The 21,800-nt window shown below is 38.2% G+C and overlaps 1 protein-coding gene across 2 annotated transcripts in view; it reads right to left on the reverse strand.

Annotated features, from left to right (window-relative positions):
• Pkn (serine/threonine-protein kinase N) overlaps positions 1-21,800 on the reverse strand; it is a 308,319-nt gene that overhangs the window by 135,934 nt on the left and 150,585 nt on the right. For both annotated transcript variants that reach the window (XM_067135805.2, XM_067135804.2), the window contains 2 exons: positions 9,354-9,441; positions 7,821-7,986 (listed from right to left, as the gene is read on the reverse strand). In XM_067135805.2, coding sequence (XP_066991906.2) covers positions 7,821-7,986; positions 9,354-9,441 — 254 coding nt within the window. The remainder of the gene's footprint in view (positions 1-7,820; positions 7,987-9,353; positions 9,442-21,800) is intronic.

Consider the following 21,800-nt stretch of genomic DNA (forward strand, 5'->3'; position numbering starts at 1 on the left):
CCTGTACAAGTGCTTTATACTGTACTTGTATTGCGTGTGCGTATATAGTAGATTACTCTTTATCTTTGAATCGTGTTTAGTTTTTTCCTGGGTGTGAGGTTACGTTTGACAGTGTGTGGTATTATCCAAGAGCATTATTTGAATAAATGAACCTTGTTGGATACATTTCGGAAATATAATATTTTCCACGGCATTTGAAAGGTTTAAATGTGAATCAAGTTGATTGCATGCATTAAAGAATCTTAGAATACTTTGTGATGCAGCAAGGGTTGGCATTTCTGAATTTCGAGTTGACAGCGGTTAATTCGAAATCACGCAATTCGAAGTCCGATTTTAGCATCTCAACGACTTCAAATTAACGAGGTCTTACTGTATGTTAGTAGCACATATCTAGGTTATGTTAGCCAGGCGGTCTGTTAAAACAGCAGGTCATAAGGAGAATATTGCTGTGTCAAGTTCAGGAATTCAAGGCCTTTTCCCGTACTTACGCAACTGTAGCAACGGCTCTTACCCAAATTGGAAATGTTAATGTCACAAGGAATGAAAAATAACATTTTCAGGGCTAGGAAAAATGTGATCGTACTAAGAAGTAATAGCGAAAATTTACAATGTGACAAGTGAGGTATATTTATATAGATTTAATATGATGAGAATCGGGACTTCGAATTTACGACGTGCTAAGCGCGAAAATGTGTTAATGAATAACGCAGTGACAAGGTTTCCTTGTAAGTATTAATTTGCATGGCTTAGGAATACAAATTAATTTACATATTATTTATATATAAATGTAAATATAAAAAGACAGACTAGGTCCCTGATCAATGAGAACTAAAAACTGTCACAGATCAATGTCCACTATTTTTAACCACTGCACTGCTTTCTTACTGGGCTCGTGGATTTCCATTAAGGGCCGATTGCAGAAATGGTATTTAAACCATGTCTACGGTTAAACAATGCCTAAGTATGGCTGCCGTATTGCAGAGACGTTATTTATCACTTAGACACCGTCTAAAACCGATGTTCAACCGGTCATGTTTAAACACTGCCGAGAGCACTGTTTAACCTCAAATGAGAGGAGTGAATCACAATCAGAGGTTATGTACCATGAAACATATAATTTGTATTATCATGCTGAGACGATTCCGGGAAGAAAGGTTAGGCCGACGGCCTCTCTGTGGGTTGCCCGCTGCTAAATCGCAGCAATTCGTTTGACATATACGGGGAGATAGATCTTAAAATAAAGTTTCGCTTTTCGAGAGACTTGTTTCTTGAGACTGACAAAGGGACAGTCCGGTAATTGACAACCTGAATACAATTCTTTGCAACCGATATATTTTATTATACACATGGGGTAATTTCCATGGAATTATGGGTCACTTCGACTACATAGGCTACATCTCAGAATTATGTGCCCCGATCGTCAGAGGGCTGTCACATACATCAACCGGGAGGGATTCACTTATATTTACTGGTTTTTTATATATATAATCGTATGTTTTCGGCAACTATCAGATAGGAAAAGGCAAGTGGTGGTGATTATTGTTTAAAGAGTACTGGGGAAGAAGAACCGTGTCCATAATAACAGTCCTAGTATTTGCCTGGTGTAAAAATAGGGAAACTACGGAAAACAATCTTCAGGGCTGCCGATAATGCGTTTTGAACCTACGATCTCCAGAATGCAAGCTACATCTATACGGCCCATACAACACACTCGGTTACACATTACTATTGCTTCATCCTCTCTTCGTCGAAGATACCATATTTATGAGTAGATTACACTCACTGTAACAACGCTATAATCAAAGCTACACTTCCCCGTATGGTGGTGTGACGCTTAGTGTCGATAATATTATGAGATTTAATTTCCACCGAAAGCGATACTCTTATTTGTGTGCAAGTCATTCTCAAGCTTAGCCATATTTGAGTAATGTGTAGGAAGACAAACAGCTGACTGGCGTTTGCGCGCGCAAGGACAAATTTAATTGGTTACGACATTCAAAGAGTTGCATGAAAGATACTTCTATCTTCATTTTCAAACCGATATTGAAACTTTACGCGATATCTAGTTAAACACCAATTGAACATTGTTTATGCAAGGGAAGACCGTGCTCGTTTTAGATGTCGTTTAGGTAGACGACGTCTACGGCTTAAAAATAGTCATCGTTTCTGCATTTAAAGTTAAAAACTTCATGATCGTTCCGTATTGAATAGAGAAATAAGAAGATGTACAATATTAGAAGGATCCACCTTTCAATACTTCGTTGTAAGTTGAACTAAAAAGAAGTCACAACTTGTTTACTGGGACCGGTTTCGACACATTACAAGTGTCATCATCAGCCAAATAGTAAAGTAGGGCAAGATATAAAGATCTTAAAACAACTAATACATTGAACACAGGCAAAAAATTAACACTGATTCATATCGTAGCAATTCAGTTAATGTCCAAAACACAATGATCGCAGTCAAGAGAGTAAACAGAACATCATTGTCTTGTGCCGAAAACAAATACAGTTGAAGTTCGCAAGCAGGTCAAGTATGCACTTATGTAGAGTAGTTGTTAGACAGGTCTTGTAGGCATTTGTTTCTCAGGCCGAAGAGTAAAAGGTGACGTAATTGAAGTCTTAGGAAAACGGTGTAGGATTTAATTTCGTCAAATTCAAAGTAGATATATAAGTTTGAGAATAATTTAAAACATTAAAAAGAATAAAGCCAAATAAAAATATATTAAAAATAGGAAGAAATAATAAAAGAAAATTGCAATGCGAGGTTCAACTCGAAACAACTTGCCGTAGTAATTGATAGATGAATGGGAGATGATAAAGAAAAGGTTGGGGAACGTTTATTAGAGGGTGGTGGTGGTGATTATTGCTATTAAGAGGAAGTACAAATGGGTAAATATCTTCTATATAACACTACACCGAGGAAAAAGGAGGAAGAGGTCCGACACTTCGAAAAATGAAGAAATCAGTAAAGGGAGACAAGGGCCACGAAGGGCGTGAAAATGAAAGACATTTTAGAACATTTCATTGATAACAATGACGACTTTAAACATGTATTATTTTGGGCTAGATATGTAGATGACACTTTTGTGATACTGGATGATAGAGTTATCAATGCAGCTTCTACTCTTAATAGCCTCAATAAAATTGATCCGCATATTAAATTCACTCTTGAAACAGAACAAAACAAATCAATTAATTTTCTAGACATAACAATAAGCAGATTACCTTCCTCATTATTAGGGGCCGTATTTTTTGGTAATATCGATATGCACGAGTTTTCTTGATATCTTCTTTCTTGTCTATATATGACTTCCCAGGTACTAAAAATACCGTATTTTAGCAAAATGAACTCACGAAATATCGCAAAATTTGATTTATTGTGCGAATTGCGCAAATAATCGCGAAATATACACCATTTGGTGCGAAAAATGCAAAATGGCACCAGAAGAGCTCTCCAATAAACGTTTAAATGCTTCTGAGAACTTGACTATTGTAGTTTCCTTCTCATTTGCTTGATAGCGCTGTATATTCCCCACACAAATGCACACAAAGCGGTACGCACTGTATATCGAAAGTATGTGTATTCAGTTCCGCGATCTCTAAGGCAGTCGATAAAAATCAATATATGTTGTCGATTACAGCAAATAGCGTTGTGGTCGTAACAAGATACAAGACCGGTTGTAGATATAGCAGTGCGCAATGAGAGTTTGTTACTTACGAACCTTTATCGGCAAATGTCCAACATTTAAGTATAAAAATGCCGAAAACTGAAGTCACAACAGGTTTTTCGAGGGCTGAAGAACACAACAGTGAGGGGTTCTATGTATTTGACGTTGCAAGAAAGATTCTAATGTATCAATAGTGTACCGGTAATATTCGTAAAGTTGAAACGTAGGCTACCATATACAGTGCAGAGAATCAGAATGAAGCAAATGAACATAATTCCAAGCGGCAAATAACAATCGGCGATACTTTACATATCGTAAAGGTGTTGAAAAATTATAGAGAGCAATTTGTAATAGATACAAAAAAAGCATTCTTGCAAGCCAACATGCCTCTAGAAAAATAGGATAATCCTGGCATGAGGAAGAGAATGAATATTAAAGGAAAGATTAATAATACTGTCTTTACTGTAAAATATGATGGTATTGGTAGGCCTGTTGTAAATAAATCGCCTGTTTGAGTAGTAATAATGGTATTGTTTTTATGTCCCACTAACCACTTTTACGTTTTCTGGAGATGCTGAGATACCGGAATGTTGTCCCGCAGGAGTTCTTTTACGTGCCAGTAAACTAGTGACACGAGGCTGACGTATTTGAACTCCTTCAAATACCACCGGACTGAGCCAGGATCGAAACTGCCAAATTGGGGTCAGAAAGCCAGCGCTTTAACCATCTGAGCTACTCAGCCCCGACTGGGGAAAAAGAGCATATCCATGAACATCTTCCAGAGCTACATTACTTTGAAAAATGCAATGAAAGCACATCTGGTTGAGGAAGTGAAAGAAGACAGTGTTAGCAAACTTTTAGGAGGTTTTATAAAAGACCACAGTGAATTTACATCCAAGTGTTCGCAAGCTTTATGGTTTCCGACGTCTAATGTGGTCAGCGAGAGGAGTTTCTCTGCTTACACAAAGACACAATCTGACTGTCGCACAACTCTGCATCCTGTTAATGTTGAAACCATGCTTAGTTTGTACTTTGGAGACAAGTAATTCAATGTCTAAAAATGTAGGCTATGTATAAATGTATATCACAGGGCAGATCACCTAACTTCATTTCGAAGTATCAGTGATTTATATGCCGGCCCCGTGGTGTAGGGGTAGCGTGCCTACCTCTTACCCAAAGGCCCCGGGTTCGATTCCCAGCCAGGACAGGGATTTTTACCTGGACCTGAGGGCTGGTTCGAGGTCCACTCAGCCTACGTGATTAGAATTGAGGAGCTATCTGACGGTGAGATAGCGGCCCCGGTCTAGAAAGCCAAGAATAACGGCCGAGAGGATTCGTCGTGCTAACCACACAACACCTCATAATCTGCAGGCCTTCGGGCTGAGCAGCGGTCGCTTGGTAGGCCAAGGCCCTTCAAGGGCTGTAGTGCCATGGGGTTTAGTTTTGTTTTTAGTGATTTATATATTTATTTCTATAACAATTTGCATATTTGGTTTTTCTAAGATTTAATAACAATGATATATTACAAGAGTTTACTTTAAAACCCCTTATCACAAAGTTAGTTACATTTACCCCATACGCTACTACAAGGAAGATTTCGCAGGAAACATCGATCAGTATAACAATTTATTTCACGAAATACCTACCGAAATAGTGTCAGTTTTAACACCGAAATCAACAGTTTTATTTCACCAAAAAATAAGGCCCCTACTCATTATCATATATGATTTATAGAAAACCCACACATACAGCTAATACCATAAAAGAAGACTCTTTTCACCCACAGTCACATAAACGTGCCTCATACAACAGTATGTTTAACCGTGCCTTCAAAATTCCGCTATCAAAAGATAACTTAAATAAGGAACTAAACATCATCCGCTCCATTGCCAAATTTAATGGTTATAATACATATTTTATTGAACAAATCATTAACAAATTTAGACACCGCCCTAACACAACACTCTTAAAAGATATTCCTAAACCAGCTGCTTACACCACATTCACATTCAATACAAATACCTACAGTATAGCTAATGTCTTCAAAAAACATAATACCATGATTTCTTTTCGAACTAATAATAGAAATCTTGAATTATTAAATAACTCCAACTCCATAAATAGAACAAGTGTCTTTTCTAAATCAGGCGTATATCGTTTTAAGTGCCACAACTGTAATTCTTCTTACATAGGTCAAACTGGTCGTAACTTCAAAATTAGGTACCTTGTACACGTTAATGCAATAAAGCACAACAGATTTTCGGCAGTGGGACAACACATACATGACACAAAACATGTTTTCACTACAATAAACCAGGATATTGAAATTCTCAGCACTCTGAATAAAGGCCCTCTCCTAGACATCACCAAAAACTGTTTTATACACCTTGACCAGTTTTTCAATCCAAATCTTAATCTGAATGATATTTCTGAGAAGCCCAATGCCCTTTTCGATTTTCTCATCTCCATTTTAAATAACCTGAAGTCAACAAGTAAGAGATCAATCTTTCACAATTTACACAATACCCTCTCATGCCACTTCCCCCTTCCGCAACACCCCCCTTGATCCTCCTTAGTTCCGCCTCCCACCCTTCTCATCCATTTCCCTCCCACCCTCTAAGCCCCAGGGGCTCTGAACTTCGGAGCGTGGGTTGGCAACCACGGGGCCCTTAGCTGAGTCCTGGCATTGATTCCACTTACTTGTGCCAGGCTCCTCACTTTCATCTATCCTGTCCGACCTCCCTTGGTCAACTCTTGTTCTTTTCCGACCCCGATGCTATTAGGTTTCCGAGGGCTAGGGAGTCTTTCATTTTCACGCCCTTAGTGGCCCTTGTCTTCCTTTGGCCGATATCTTCATTTTTCAAAATATCGGATCCCTTCCATTTTTCCTTTCCTTCCCACTCTCTAACCCCCCAGGGGCTCTGAACTTCGGAGCGTGGGTTGGCGACCACGGGGCCCTTAGCTGAGTCCTGGCATTGCTTCCACTTATTGTGCCAGGCTCCTCACTTTCACCTATCCTGTCCGACCTCCCTTGGTCAACTCTTGTTCTTTTCCGACCCCGACGCTATTAGGTTTGCGAGGGCTAAGGAGTCTTTCATTTTCACGCCCTTCGTGGCTCTTGTCTCCCTTTACCGATTTCTTCATTTTTCGAAGTGTCGGACCTCTTCCTCCTTTTTCCTCGGTTTAGTGTTACATAGAAGATATTTACCCATTTGTACTTCCTCTTAATAGCAATAATCACCACCACCACCACCACCACCACCACCCTCTAATCAACGTTCCCCAACCTTTTCTTTATCATCTCCCATTCATCTATCAATTACTACGGCAAGTTGTTTCGAGTTGAACCTCACATTGCAATTTTCTTTTATTATTTCTTCCTATTTTTAATATATTTTTATTTGGCTTTATTCTTTTTAATGTTTTAAATTATTCTCAAACTTATATATCTACTTTGTATTTGACGAAATTAAATCCTACACCGTTTTCCTAAGACTTCAATTACGTCACCTTTTACTCTTCGGCCTGAGAAACAAATGCCTACAAGACCTGTCTAACAACGACTCTACATAAGTGCATACTTGACCTGCTTGCGAACTTCAACTATATTTGTTTTCGGAGCAAGACAATGATGTTCTGTTTACTCTCTTGACTGCGATCATTGTGTTTTGGACATTAACTGAATTGCTACGATATGAATCAATGTTAATTTTTTGCCTGTGTTAGGAACAGTTCAAACTTCTTTTTAGTTCAACTTACAACGAAGTATTGAAAGGTGGATCCTTCTAATATTGTACATCTTCTTATCGTTTCTGCAATCGGCCCTACATGTTTGAAGTGGGCAGTTCATTATGACATGGAGAACGGTCTGAGGCATGTTACCACAATAACCTCCCACATATTTTCTGAACTGGCATTTACCATGTTGCATTCAATAGCAGAATAATAATAAATATCAATATACAAACACACAAAGAAATACACCATTCTGAGTCATCATAATAATGTATGCATTTATCTTTTAAGTCAATTTTTCTTTCTCAGCTTGACAACATGTTTGTGATGGAGATTAGATAATGCCACAACTGAAACAGTTTGATCTGGGCTACATTAGTTGCTTCCTGATGCCTTAAGTATTCACAAAACAAACCTCAGCAAAAAGAAGTCCCTGAGGTTCCAGCTGCAATGCCATTCCATGGCGAATGTCATCAATAAACTCCTCTAAACGTAGAAACTTAACAGCACACAACGATCTCCAGTCACGCCAGTAGATACCGATTTCCAACTCCCGTGATTTGTCTAAATCAATGGAAAACCTACAAAATAAAAATATTTAATTATCTTTTTGTTACTAAACACTGAGATAAACAAAACAAAATACAAGAATGTGCGATTTTATTTCATCACAAGATGAATTGGTTTCTGGGAGGTTCTGGGCATTTCTCGAAGTTTTATAGCTAACGATTTCAAAAGCTGTTGATCTTTCAGGAATACATGATTAGGTAAATGCAACTGTTAGCAAGCTGACATATGACTGCATCTTTCCAAAACTGTGTCCTTGAACGCGGAGATTTATTTACACGTTTTTCAATGGACTTTTAGCATACGAATTTGTTTTGGTCATTATCAAATTTACAACTCATCCGTTAGGAACAGTTCAAAACAGTCATCGCACTCAACTCTGGCAATAATCCAACCCTAACACCAGGATTTCCCGTAAATGGAATTATATTAGGTTGCACACTATCTCCAGGCTTACACTTTTTCCACACGTATGTATGTTCAACATCTCCTACCATCACCTCAGCTTCTGACGTAGTATCTTCTTCACTTTCACTAGAAATACTAAGAAGGTCATCATCCGAAGAATCAATTGAATCATTATCACTATTATCAGAAATACTAATGTCACCTAGAGATTCATCTTCGATGTAGTTCCTTATTTTGTCTTCATACAAATAACTCTTCCGTTTCGCGTTCGCCATTTCTGTTTACCTCGTCATCTGGCCAGAGATTGTATATGTAATATAGAGAAGATAAGGCGCATTTTGGGCAAGAGACTTCATGAATACAGCTGGAAACCCTCCCTCCATCTGTTGAGAATACTGGAAAAAAAATTCCAAAGAGATGACAGTACCCGAGAAATTATTGGGCGATGGCAAAATGAACACTGCAGCTAAACGAGAATTTCTCGGGCGGTGACGTTATCCACAAGTGCGCGCCACCCAAGAATTTCTCGGGCGTGCCACTGAAGAGGTTAACAAGTAAACAGGATGGAGTGTGCCCTGGTGGTAAATGTTCAAAGCAAAGCTCATTCACAGAATTCAAAGCTCACAATTTCAGCTTAGAAGATTCAGATCACTCTGGAAGACATTTGAAAGTGGGCAAAGATGACATACAGAAACAAACTGAAGCCAATGCAAATATCAAAATGGCATTTAATACCAAGAGCTACTCATATACAATCTGATTATCAATTTAAATGCATACTTCAACCACCTTGAGAAATTATACCAAAACATTCAATAGAACAGTCCAGACCTAGCGAATGGAAAGGGTGTTGGGTACTGCTAGGATATGAAGTCTGAAATGGCTTTGGTCATGAACAAAAGTTAAACAATACCGACTGGAATGTCCAAAAGTTAGTATAGAATTAGTGGAAGGGAGGAACACCAGCACTCACCTTTGGTCCCACGCTTGTTGAGAGCAAGGTCGCCAATTTGTCTGAGCAACAGTCTGATTATCCAGTTTTATCACAGCCATTATTTCATCTTAAACAAAGTACATATTAAAAAAAAATTAGTGTACAACTCAATATTAACAATATCAGTTCTAAAAAATGGTACACCTCAAACTCCGAACATTGCAATTAGGGCTCGGATATTCACACAAAAACTAATTTTGTTCCCTGCCTTGATTTACAATGTCATTTAACATCATTTTATATATCCTGGCCCAAAAAAGTAATTCCTCTATTCGTGACACAATGATCAATGAAATATATTTCTCACAAGGGATTTGCGAACAGAAGAGAAGAGGGCCAATTCAGACATTGGTACTTAAATGTGTATATTCACACACCCAATATGATAATAATAATAATAATAATAATAATAATAATAATAATAACAACAACAATAACAAATTTTTACTTTAAAAAAGGCCATATATACAATTTTTGCACGATATTTAGTTATTTTTTAGTCAGATTGTCATTTTTAAGGTCATATTTGCTTGCACGTTTAACCAATTTTTACAATGTAAATATCTGAACCCTAAATGTAAGTACTCAATTAACATTTCATTGCTGTCTAAGGTTTATGAGTGGAAACACCACCTCAGCCAATCCCAAGCTGCCATACATATCAAGTGATATTGACAGAGCATGATGCTGAAACCTGGTTGCCTCTTGTTTATATCCATCATGTGATTAAGCCATTGTACTGAGCATGCAAAGATGAAAAAACAGGGTCAAAACGAATTACAGTAAAACTTCGTTAAGACGTTTTTACATGGGACAACAAAAATTAACGTGTTTAATGAGAAAACATACTAATGAATATACGAATAAAAACTATCCAACAGGTACATGAAAACATTAGATACTAACTTTCCCGACATAAAGGCATTTAAAGTCAAAGAAATATTAATAAACATTAATATTTCTTTGACTTTATTGTACAATTCAATATGGACCAAAATATGAGAATTATAACATGTAATGAAGGCATTTTACGTCGTGTATCCATGGGAACAGTGAAAATTATTTCTACAATTTCTCAAGGTAAGAGGAAAGTATTAAAAGGTGTGAAAAACACGAGAGAACAAATATGAAGACCTTTTCTGTCGGGGCTTACAAAATAAGTGCACTGACGGTGTGATAAACACCAAACAACAAAAATGAAAACATATGCATGGGGGCCAATAAAAATATCCAAGTATTATTGCAGATCACACGTTTCTGAAACAAATGTAAGTAGAAGCCTTTTATTTCGGAGCAGTGGGTTATAAAACATTTTCTGGTCACACTGTTAAGACAATGAAGGACAGAATGACTCTGGCCGCTATTTTGAGCAAGACCGACTTTTGGAGTCTGTCATGTTTTCAGAAACGTCAACCAAGCTGAATTGATCGAATCGAAACTCGAAGGTGCGAGTTCAACATTCGCGCCCTCTGCATGCTTAAAGATGCAGATGCCGGTCCACTTTCTCAAAGATTTAAATGCTGTCTTCAATAGAAAGGAATTTCACTTTTTCCGTATTCACACCTAGGCTATCACAAGACAAATATGACCACGCTGGTCAATTTCACACGATTTATGTTCCAAATCCAGATATAGGCTACCGTATCAGGCAAAAAAACTTCACTGTACCACTCAACACAAAATGCATTTCTAACTTCTGGATGGAATACAAGCACAAATAAGCTCCTTTTTTCCTGTAATGATGCAATTATGGTGACGGCTCTTACCAGAGTTGTAAATCACGTTTCTTTCACAAGGAACGACAAATAACATTTTCAGGGCTAGGAAAAATGTGATTGTACTCGTAGTAAACGAAAATTTGTGATGTGATAGGTATGTTTATATGTTCCTAATCCAGATATAGACTACCATACCACACAGCAAATATTCTCTACACTTCATTGTAGCACTCAACACAAAATGAGTTTCTAACTTCTGAATGGAATGTGAAATACAAGCGCAAATAGACTCTCTGTGTTATTCAGCAATCTTGCCGCTAACAGGCAAGAAAAACTGAACATTCTCGATGCTAACAGCTTGCTCCCAGAACGTGCAACTTATCCTGCGAAGTTCAGGAATTTAAGGCCTTTTTCCGCAATCATGCAACAGTAGTGACGGATCTTACCCAAGTTAAAAATCACGTTTGTTTCACAAGGGATGTCATAACATTTTCAGGGTTAGGAAAAATGGGATCTACTAAGCGGTAATAGCGAAAATTTGTGCAATAAGCGAGATATTTTTATATAGATTTAGTACGATATTGCTCATAGGGTGAATTGGTGCATGCATTTCAGTGCGCTTGGCAGATTGATATGTAATAGCAACTTCTGGCTCGGTGAGGAAAGCAACGGAAAACTACCTCACTCCTTATTTCCCTAGTATGCCTCTTCAGTGACACCTAGGCTATCTGTGACAGCTGTTGGTGGAGCTGTGGAGGATCAAACCAGCCTTCGGGCTGAATACCCGACACACAGATGCATAATACGATGAGAATCGGGAATTCGAATTTGATTCGTGCTAAGCGGGAAAACGTATTAATGAGGAACGCACTAACGAGGTTTCATTGTATACACGGGAAAAAAGGCTAGAGGTAATAATGTGGAATGTACAAAGGCAGGCCCTTTGGAAAAGGGAGCAAGAATTACTGTTACATATCAGTACAACAAATGAATTTGTAGATGCCTATACACGTTCATGTATAAGAAAACTGGTGACTACCAAGAGGAAATAAACAGCATCACATTTCAGAATTGGTCTGATTTCCCATTAATGAATAATCTGCCTGAGAACTGTGTAAAAATAAAGGACAGCTCCCAACCACCTTGTCATTCATAACAAGGCTTCAATAAAAGCAGTAAAGAAGGCTATTGTTGAGTGATCTGAGTGAAAAAATATGTGGGAAAATAAAGATGTAGGAGAACGGCATAGAAAATTTAGTCATTTTGAGAGCTGGCAACAGTAATAGTAACATATCAGTAGGGGATTTCCGTTATTCTAAGATTAGTGGAGTGCTCCTATCTTCTTCATACACCAGCCATTACCAGTGAGAAATTTATTTTTCTTAATAATTTACTTTTTTCATTTTAGTATCAGATTATGTTGGTAAGTGCAACCATTGTGTTTCCAGTCTCTTGTACACGTTTACAACATGTATAAGAAATCGTGTGTTTCCGAGTTGTAACACGAGTACACGGTACATTCCGTGGTCATACTACATGAGTTCTCACAGCACTGAATGCTGGTAACACAGGTCAAGCATAGTAATCACCAATCAGTCATCATAGTTTAAAAAATCAGACTACAAACCATAGTACAAGGACTATGCAAACTCTAGGGCACTACATTCCATTTAAAGCAAATATTAAAGATATAATGGTAGAGAACATTATAAAACTGGCAATAAACAACCTTGTATTAATGAGTGGAAAGTCAGAAGAGGTGATTGAGTTCATGGAGAAGGATAATAGGGACCGTGCGTATAGCGACTGCTGCCATCTGGTGGCTTAATCTGAAGTAACTGGTAGGAGCGGTAGGAGCATTTTTCCCATCGAGTTAGTGAATAGTGTTTTTTTTTTTTTTTTTTTTTTTTTTAATCTTACTAGCTGTAAGTCTTTGACTGTTCACATTGCTTACTGAGGTAGCCTACGTTTTGATTAGGTTCTTTCAGCATATTCTCTAAGCATGAACGAAACTCATAGAATCAGTAAATGCAGTAAATGTCACGTGAACTGTTCCGTGTACAGTTAATTACACCTACTAAAACAGCTCACCAGGAACGAATTATTTTTCGTTTTCCAGCAGCAGCTGCCCATAATATCAGAAGGGAAGCATGGATAACATCTTTAAAACGTTCAACACTTGATGGAAAACCGTGGGTTCCTGCCAGGAATTCAGAATCTGCATCCGACACTTCATTGATGGAACACCTACCAGAGACCCGGATAGCCCTGAATATAAGCCTACTTTGCATATATTACCAGGAAGAACTAATGAGGACGAAATACGGAGGAAACTGACAGTCAGGTACAAGAGGAGGAAAGGGAGACAAAGTGAAATGCAAGAACACACAATTCTGTTCCTGAATCACAATCTCCCCAAACTGTTTGTAGTATAGGTATTCAGACTGATTATTTACCATTTTCACATGGCCAGGGAAATGTAAATGTACTATTTTGTCATTTATAATTGCCCAGTGATAATTCAAAATGTGATTCAGAAACTCTGACAATTTTACACACGAAAGTGTTAAACAAAACGCGTACGGAAGCGCTGCGATGTAGCAGAAAAAAATAGTTGTAAGGTACGGTAGTATAGTATGTATCCATATTGTTCACTACAAGTAAAATATTTCGTACTTTTTCTTAATTTACCGCAGATTTAACACTTTATTTGAGCAAAAACAATTATCTTCCATTTGGGACAAATAATAGTGACATTTCGTGGATCGGATTCGTTCACGTAACCGGAAAACTTGAACTGAACATTAAGGTTATATGTTTAATAATGTTAAATCTAAGATTATTACAAATTTATAAAACATTAAAAGGATCTAAATTACGAATTTTTTAAAAATTCTAACCTTGATGTTAATATTATATGGGGTTTGACTAACATTTGTCTCTCTCAAACATAAACCAGATACTTCCTTTGAAAGTTTTTCTTCCACCTGATATATGTGATGGCTATCATTAAGCTCTCTTCCTTTCCTCAAAGTAGATTTCCTAAAATACTTAGAACTCCACATAATTTTCTGAAAACCTACAAGAATAACAGCATTCGACATAGCTGATTAATTCAAATTATACGTATTCACAACATATTTCAATAAGTAAACAACGACAGCTGATGTTATTCTGGTGTTTCTCCTACCGATAAATAATCGTCTCTTCCGCTAGGGGCGCTGCGGTCGAAAATTTGTTGTTTCGCACGGTCCCTATATACCTGCGATGCGATTGAGTGCAGTTAAGTGGAAAGAAAATTAAAAAAAAAAAAAAAAAAAGAAAAGTTGAGGAATGGATACACTCTGTATTGAAGTGAAGGATGTATGGCAAAGAATGGAGTGGGGATAGTAACCAACAACATTTTGGATGGGTATTCCAATATAATTGGTCAATTATTGGAAATTATAAAATTTTCCAGCTAACTCAACTTTTGGTTGCCAGTGTTTATCCCCAGTGTGCCAATTTGGGTTCTTCAGTTGGTAACTAGCACACCTACCAAGATACATGACTATGAATTTACAGCCGGGGTCGGTCACTGGACACTCACTCGCTTCTGAGACCAAGTCAGTTACCAATATACTGCACATGCACCTGATGTAATTATCTCCAGCTATACACGTTGCAACACGCCCTACTGCTTTATCAATAATATCATACAGACATAGCAGTAGTCTTTGATGGTGACCATAGAGAACTGGTAGCAAAAATGAAGGTAGGAAAAATAGTGAAAATGAAAGAAATAAAAGAAGAAAATAAAAGTATCTGAATTAAATGATATGGAGTAAAATTCCAAAATGGGTTGGATGGTGGTGGTCATTATTGTTTTAAGAGGAAGAACAAGTATGCAACCGTCAGCTATCAGTGAAACCTTGTTAGTGCATTCCTCATTAACACGTTTTCTCACTTAGAACTTCATAAATTCGAAGCCCCGATTCTCATCGTATTAAACATACATCATTATAGACTGTTATGCCTTTCAGCGTTCAGCCTGCAAGCTTCTGTGAATTTACTAAATGTTGCAAAAATCCTCTATTTGCAACTAGTGTTGTGGCCTCATTTAGTTCTATACCTCTTATCTATAAATTGTTAGAAACTGAGTCTAACCACCGTCATCTTGGTCTCCCTCTACTACTCTTACTCGCCATGACAGAGTCCATTATTATCTTAGGTAACCTAACCTCATCCATTCGCCTCACATGAACCCAACACCGAAGCCGGTTTATGCATACAGCTTCATCCATAGAGTTCATTCCTAACTTAGCCTTTATCTCCTCATTCTGAATACCCTTCTGCCATTGTTTCCACCTGTTTGTACCAGCAATCATTCTCGCTACTTTCATGTCGGTTACTTCTAACTTATTCATAAGATATCCTGAGTCCACCCAGCTTTCGCACCCATAAAACAAAGTTGGTCTGAAAACAGACCGATGTAAAGATAGTTTATTCTGGGAGCTGACTTCCTTCTTACAGAATACTGTTGATCACAACTGCGAGCTCACTGCATTACCTTTACTGTACCATGATTCAATCTCACTATATTACCATCCTGGAAGAATACACAACCTGAATACTTGAAATTATGTGCACGTTCCAGCTTTGTATCACCAATCTGACACCATACTCATTGCACCTATTTTCAAGTTCCAAGATATTAGACAGCAGGCTTTCGGCACAATCTGCCATTAAGACCAAGTCGTTAGCATAGGCCAAACTGCTTACTACACTTCCACCTAACTAAATTCCTCCCTGCCACTTTATACCTTACAGCAGATGATCCATATAAACTATGAACAACAAAGGTGAAAGATTACAGCCTTGTCTAACCCCTGTAAGTATCCTGAACCAAGAACTCATTCTACCATCAATTCTCACTGCAGCCCAACCGTCAACATGCCTCCGATTGATTTTTATAATCTACACTTGATCCCATAGTCCTCCAGTATGGTGAACATCTTTTCCCTCGGTACCCTGTCATATTATGCTTTCTGTAGATCTACGAAACATAAACACAACTGTCTATCCCTCTCACAGCATTTTTCAATTACCTACCACACACTAAAAATCTCAACCTGACAGCCCCTCTGTGGTCTGAAACCACACTGGTTTTCATCCAACTTCCTCTCAACCACTGATCGCACCCTCCCTTCCAAGACGCCAGTGAATACTCTGCCTGGTATACTAATCAATGAGATACCTCTATAGTTGTTGCAATCCTTCCTGTTCCCTTGCTTAGAGATAGGTGTAATTACTGCCTTTGTCCAATCTGAAGGTACCTTACCAACACTCCATGCTAATCTTAGTATTCCATGAAGCCATTTCATCTCTGCCTTCCCACTATACTTCACCATTTTGGTCTAATTTCATCTTTATGACAATGGAGTTTATTTACCACCCTTCCCACTTCCTCAAGCATAATTTCACCAACATCATTTTCCTCCTCCCCATGAGCTCCGTTGATCGCGACATCACCACAAAGATTTCCTTTTACGTTGAGAAGATTTTCAAAATATTCCTTCCACCTGTCCAGTGATTCCCTGGGCCCTGTTTCATAAAACTAACTAATAATATTAGCTAATAATATTAGAACTCATAAAAATAATTATTAGTTAACCAAATTCTGTTTCATAAAAATTTATACATGACTAATAAAATATCTTCACTAATAATATTAGTTCATTAGTCAGCTGGTACAAATGGAGGTTAGAATCAGTCTGTTTGGGTTTGTTCCTAGCAAGAGGGTAATGCTTGACTACAACTGACTATTAATCCACATGTTCAAAAGGCTCACTTGATATTTTCAATGTTGTGACTTCACTACATACGAAAATGCATAAAAGATGAGAAAATAATGTGTGAGAAGAAAATTTATTTGCGGAAAGTGATTGAGTTAAAGCGTCAACTATTCACAGCCTTTTGCACACTATAACTCTCCTTGTTCCTTTTACTTTTTTATTTCACGTGCTCTTAAACATCTCTTGAGATGGACTAGCAAAATATTTGTTTACTACCCCTGTTGGTGGGGGTGGTAGAATAACAGCCACGGTATCCCCTGCCTGTCTTAAGAGGCGACTAAAAGGGGTCCCAGGGCTCTCAACTTGGGAGTGTGTGTTGGCGAACATGGAGCACTGAAATGAGTCCTGCCATTGCTTCAACTTACTTCTGCCAGGCTCATTTTCATCTACCCTTCTGACCTCCCTTGTTCAACTCTTGTTCTTTTCCGACCCTGACAGTATTAGGTTGCGAGGCCGAGAGAGTCTTTCATTTTCACGCCCTTCGTGGCCCTTCTCTTTCTTTAGCCGATACCTTCATTTTTCAAAATGTAAGATCTTTTCCATTTTTCTATCTGATTAGTAGGGGCCTTATTTTTTGGTGAAATAAAACTGTTGATTTTGGTGTTAAAACTGACACTATTTCGGTAGGTATTTCGTGAAATAAATTGTTATACTGATCGATGTTTCCTGCGAAATCTTCCTTGTAGTAGTGTATGGGGTAAATGTAACTAACTTTGTGATAAGGGGTTTTAAACTCTTGTAATATATCATTGTTATTAAATCTTAGAAAAACCAAATATGCAAATTGTTATAGAAATAAATATATAAATCACTAAAAAAAAAACCAAAACCCCATGGCACTACAGCCCTGAAGGGCCTTGGCCTACCAAGCGACGGCTGCTCAGCCCGAAGGCTTGCAGATTATGAGGTGTTGTGTGGTCAGCACGACGAATCCTCTCGGCCGTTATTCTTGGCTTTCTAGACCGGGGCCGCTATCTCACCGTCAGATAGCTCCTCAATTCTAATCACGTAGGCTGAGTGGACCTCGAACCAGCCCTCAGGTCCAGGTAAAAATCCCTGTCCTGGCCGGGAATCGAACCCGGGGCTTCTGGGTAAGAGGTAGGCACGCTACCCCTACACCACGGGGCCGGCATATAAATCACTGATACTTCGAAATGAAGTTAGGTGATCTGCCCTGTGATATACATTTATACATAGCCTACATTTTTAGACATTGAATTACTTGTCTCCAAAGTACAAACTAAGCATGGTTTCAACATTAACAGGATGCAGAGTTGTGCGACAGTCAGATTGTATCTTTGTGTAAGCAGAGAAGCTCCTCTCGCTGACCACATTAGACGTCGGAAACCATAAAGCTTGCGAACACTTGGATGTAAATTCACTGTGGTCTTTTATAAAACCTCCTAAAAGTTTGCTAACACTGTCTTCTTTCACTTCCTCAACCAGATGTGCTTTCATTGCATTTTTCAAAGTAATGTAGCTCTGGAAGATGTTCATGGATATGCTCTTTTTCCCCGGTCGGGGCTGAGTAGCTCAGATCCTGGCTCAGTCCATTGGTATTTGAAGGAGTTCAAATACGTCAGCCTCGTGTCACTAGTTTACTGGCATGTAAAAGAACTCCTGCGGGACAACATTTTGGTATCTCGGCGTCTCCAGAAAACGTAAAATTGGTTAGTGGGACATAAAAACAATACCATTATTACTACTCAAACAGGCGATTTATTTACAGTAGGCCTACCAATACCATCATATTTTACAGTAAAGACAGTATTACTTATCTTTCCTTTAATATTCATTCTCTTCCTCATGCCAGGTTTATCCTATTTTTCTAGAGGCATGTTGGCTTGCATGAATGCTTTTTTTGTATCTGTTACAAATTGCTCTCTATAATTTTTCAACACCTTTACGATATGTAAAGTATCGCCGATTGTTATTTGCCGCTTGGAATTATGTTCATTCGCTTCATTCTGATTCTCTGCACTGTATATGGTAGCCTACGTTTCAACTTTACGAATATTACCGGTACACTATTGATACATTAGAATCTTTCTTGCAACGTCAAATACATAGAACCCCTCACTGTTGTATTCTTCGGCCCTCGAAAAACCTGTTGTGACTTGCAGTTTTCGGCATTTTTATACTTAAATGTTGGACATTTGCTGATAGAGGTTCGTAAGTAACGAACTCTCATTGCGCACTGCTGTATCTACAACCAGTCTTGTATCTTGTTACGACCACAACGCTATTTGCTGTAATCGATAACAGATAGTGATTTTTATCGACTGCCTTAGAGATCGCGGAACTGAATACACATACTTTCGATACACAGTGCGTACCGCTTTGTGTGCATTCGTGTGGGGAATATACAGCTCTATCAAGCAAATGAGAAGGAAACTACAATAGTCAAGTTCTCAAAAGCATTTAAACGTTTATTGGAGAGCTCTTCTGGTGCCATTTTGCATTTTTTCGCACCAAATGGTGTATATTTCGCGGTTATTTGCGCAATTAATCAAATTTCGCGATATTTCGTGAGTTCATTTTGCTAAAATACGGTATTTTTAGTACCTGGGAAGTCATATATAGACAAGAAAGAAGATATCAAGAAAACTCGTGCATATCGTTATTACCAAAAAATACTGCCCCTACTGATTAGTGTTATTATAGATGATGGTTGCCTAGTTGTAGCCTACTTCCTCTTAAAACAATAATCATCACCAGCATCATCTTGGTTTACTGGTGATATAAGCCAAGATTTTAAAAGATACTTGGAGTGTCCAAGCAGAACTGCACTAGAGAAAAACAATGATACTGTGTATCACTACCAACCGTGCCGGCCCCGTGGTGTAGGGATAGCATGCCTGCCTCTTACCCGGAGGCCCCGGGTTCGATTCCCGGCCAGGTCAGGGATTTTTACCTGGACCCGAGGGCTGGTTCGAGGTCCACTCAGCCTACGTGATTAGAATTGAGGAGCTATCTGACGGTGAGATGGCGGCCCCGGTCTAGAAAGCCAAGAATAACGGCTGAGAGGATTCGTCGAGGTGACCACACGACACCTCGTAATCTGCAGGTCTTCGGGCTGAGCAGTGGTCGCTTGGTAGGCCAAGGCCCTTCAAGGGCTGTGGTGCCACGGGGTTTGGTTTGGATCACTACCAACTGGTGGAGTGCAATGCGAAGCTGCTATTTTAAGGTTATGCTTCATTCCTTGTAGTGGAACGTTCTATTACCTATTAATCCTATCAAGCAAATACTAAGTTATGTAATCTAACCTAAATCTCCCATTGTACCGGTATTCATATGTTTGTTACATGTCAGTACAGGCTGTTTTTGACGCAACATTTATTGAACGGTGAATACCTACACTCGTTCCTCATCACTATTTGAATCAGAGCCGACCATTTCAGTGATCTTCATGATTTTATGCCAAAATATTAAAATACCGCTCACTTTGGTTTCAGTAATAATATGAATGAGTCAAAATACACTCATGGAAATAATCCTAATAATATGAGTAACTTTTATTAGTCATAATGTCTATGAAACAATTTACTAATATTATTAGGAACATCTACTAATAATTTTGACTCAAACTAATAACTAATATTATTAACTAATAATTTTATGAAACATAATACTAATATTATTAGTTAACATTATTGGTTTCATACTAATAATATTAGTGAAAGATTTTTTATGAAACAGGGCCCTGGGATCTATTGTGAGTTCACCTGAATTACCCGAAACACTGTTCATTTCCTTTTTCCCTCCCTTCCTAAGATTCTTTATTACTGTCCTGAAAGGTTTCCCCTGCTGCTTAACCTAGCCTTCCCAGGTTATTACCAAAATCTTCCTAAGATTTCTTTTTGGATTCAACAATTATTTGTTTCACTCTGTTTCTTTCATCTAAACACAATTCCCTATCTGACCTGCCTTTGTTTGGAGCCATTTCTGATGAGACTTCTTTTTACGTTTACAAGCTGCTCTCACTTCATCATTCGACATCGTATTAAATCTATAAAAAAATACTTCACTTTATCACATCATGAATTTTCGCTATTACCACTTAATACGATCACATTTTTCCTAGCCCTGAAAATGTTATTTGCCATCCCTTGTGGAAAGAACATGGTTTTCAACTCGGGTAAGAGCCCTCGCCGCAGTTGCATGATAACGGGAAAAGGTCTTGAATTCTTGAACTTCACAGGATAAATTGCACCTTTGGGGAGCAAGCCATTAACTTCAGAAATGCTCAGTTTTGGTTGCCAGTTAGCAGTGAAACAACAGAATAACACAATGAGCCTGTTTGTGCTTGTATTTCACAGCTTGTATTTCACATGCCATTCAGAAGTTAGAAATGTATTTCAGGTTTAGGTGTACAGTGAAGGGTAGCGAATATTTGTCGCACGATAGCCTACATCTGGAACATAATCGTAAGATGACCAGCGTGGTGCATATTTGTCTTGTGATAGCCTAATTATGGATACGGTAAAAGTCATGAAATTCCTTATTATTGAAGACAAAATTAAAATCTGTCAGCAAGTTGACTTGACTGGCACCCACATCTTCAAGCGTGCAGAATTGGTGTTGATTGTTGACACTCGCCCTTCCAATTTCGACTCGATCAATCGAATCTGTCTTGGTCGGTCGAAGTTTTTTAAATTCAAAATGGCGGCCAGTCATTCTATTGCAGTCGCACATGGCCTTGTATAATCTCCAAGTCATTGTCTAAGTGCGTGATCAGAAAAATAACGTTTAATAACAAACGTGTCCGAAATAAAAGGCTTCTACTAACATTTGTATTAGAAAGAGTGTGATCTGCAATAATAATTTGATATTTTTATGGGTCAATAACGTTTAATAACAAACGTGTCCGAAAT

Source organism: Anabrus simplex, chromosome 1, assembly GCF_040414725.1.
Source record: "Anabrus simplex isolate iqAnaSimp1 chromosome 1, ASM4041472v1, whole genome shotgun sequence".
NCBI lineage: Eukaryota > Metazoa > Arthropoda > Insecta > Orthoptera > Tettigoniidae > Anabrus > Anabrus simplex.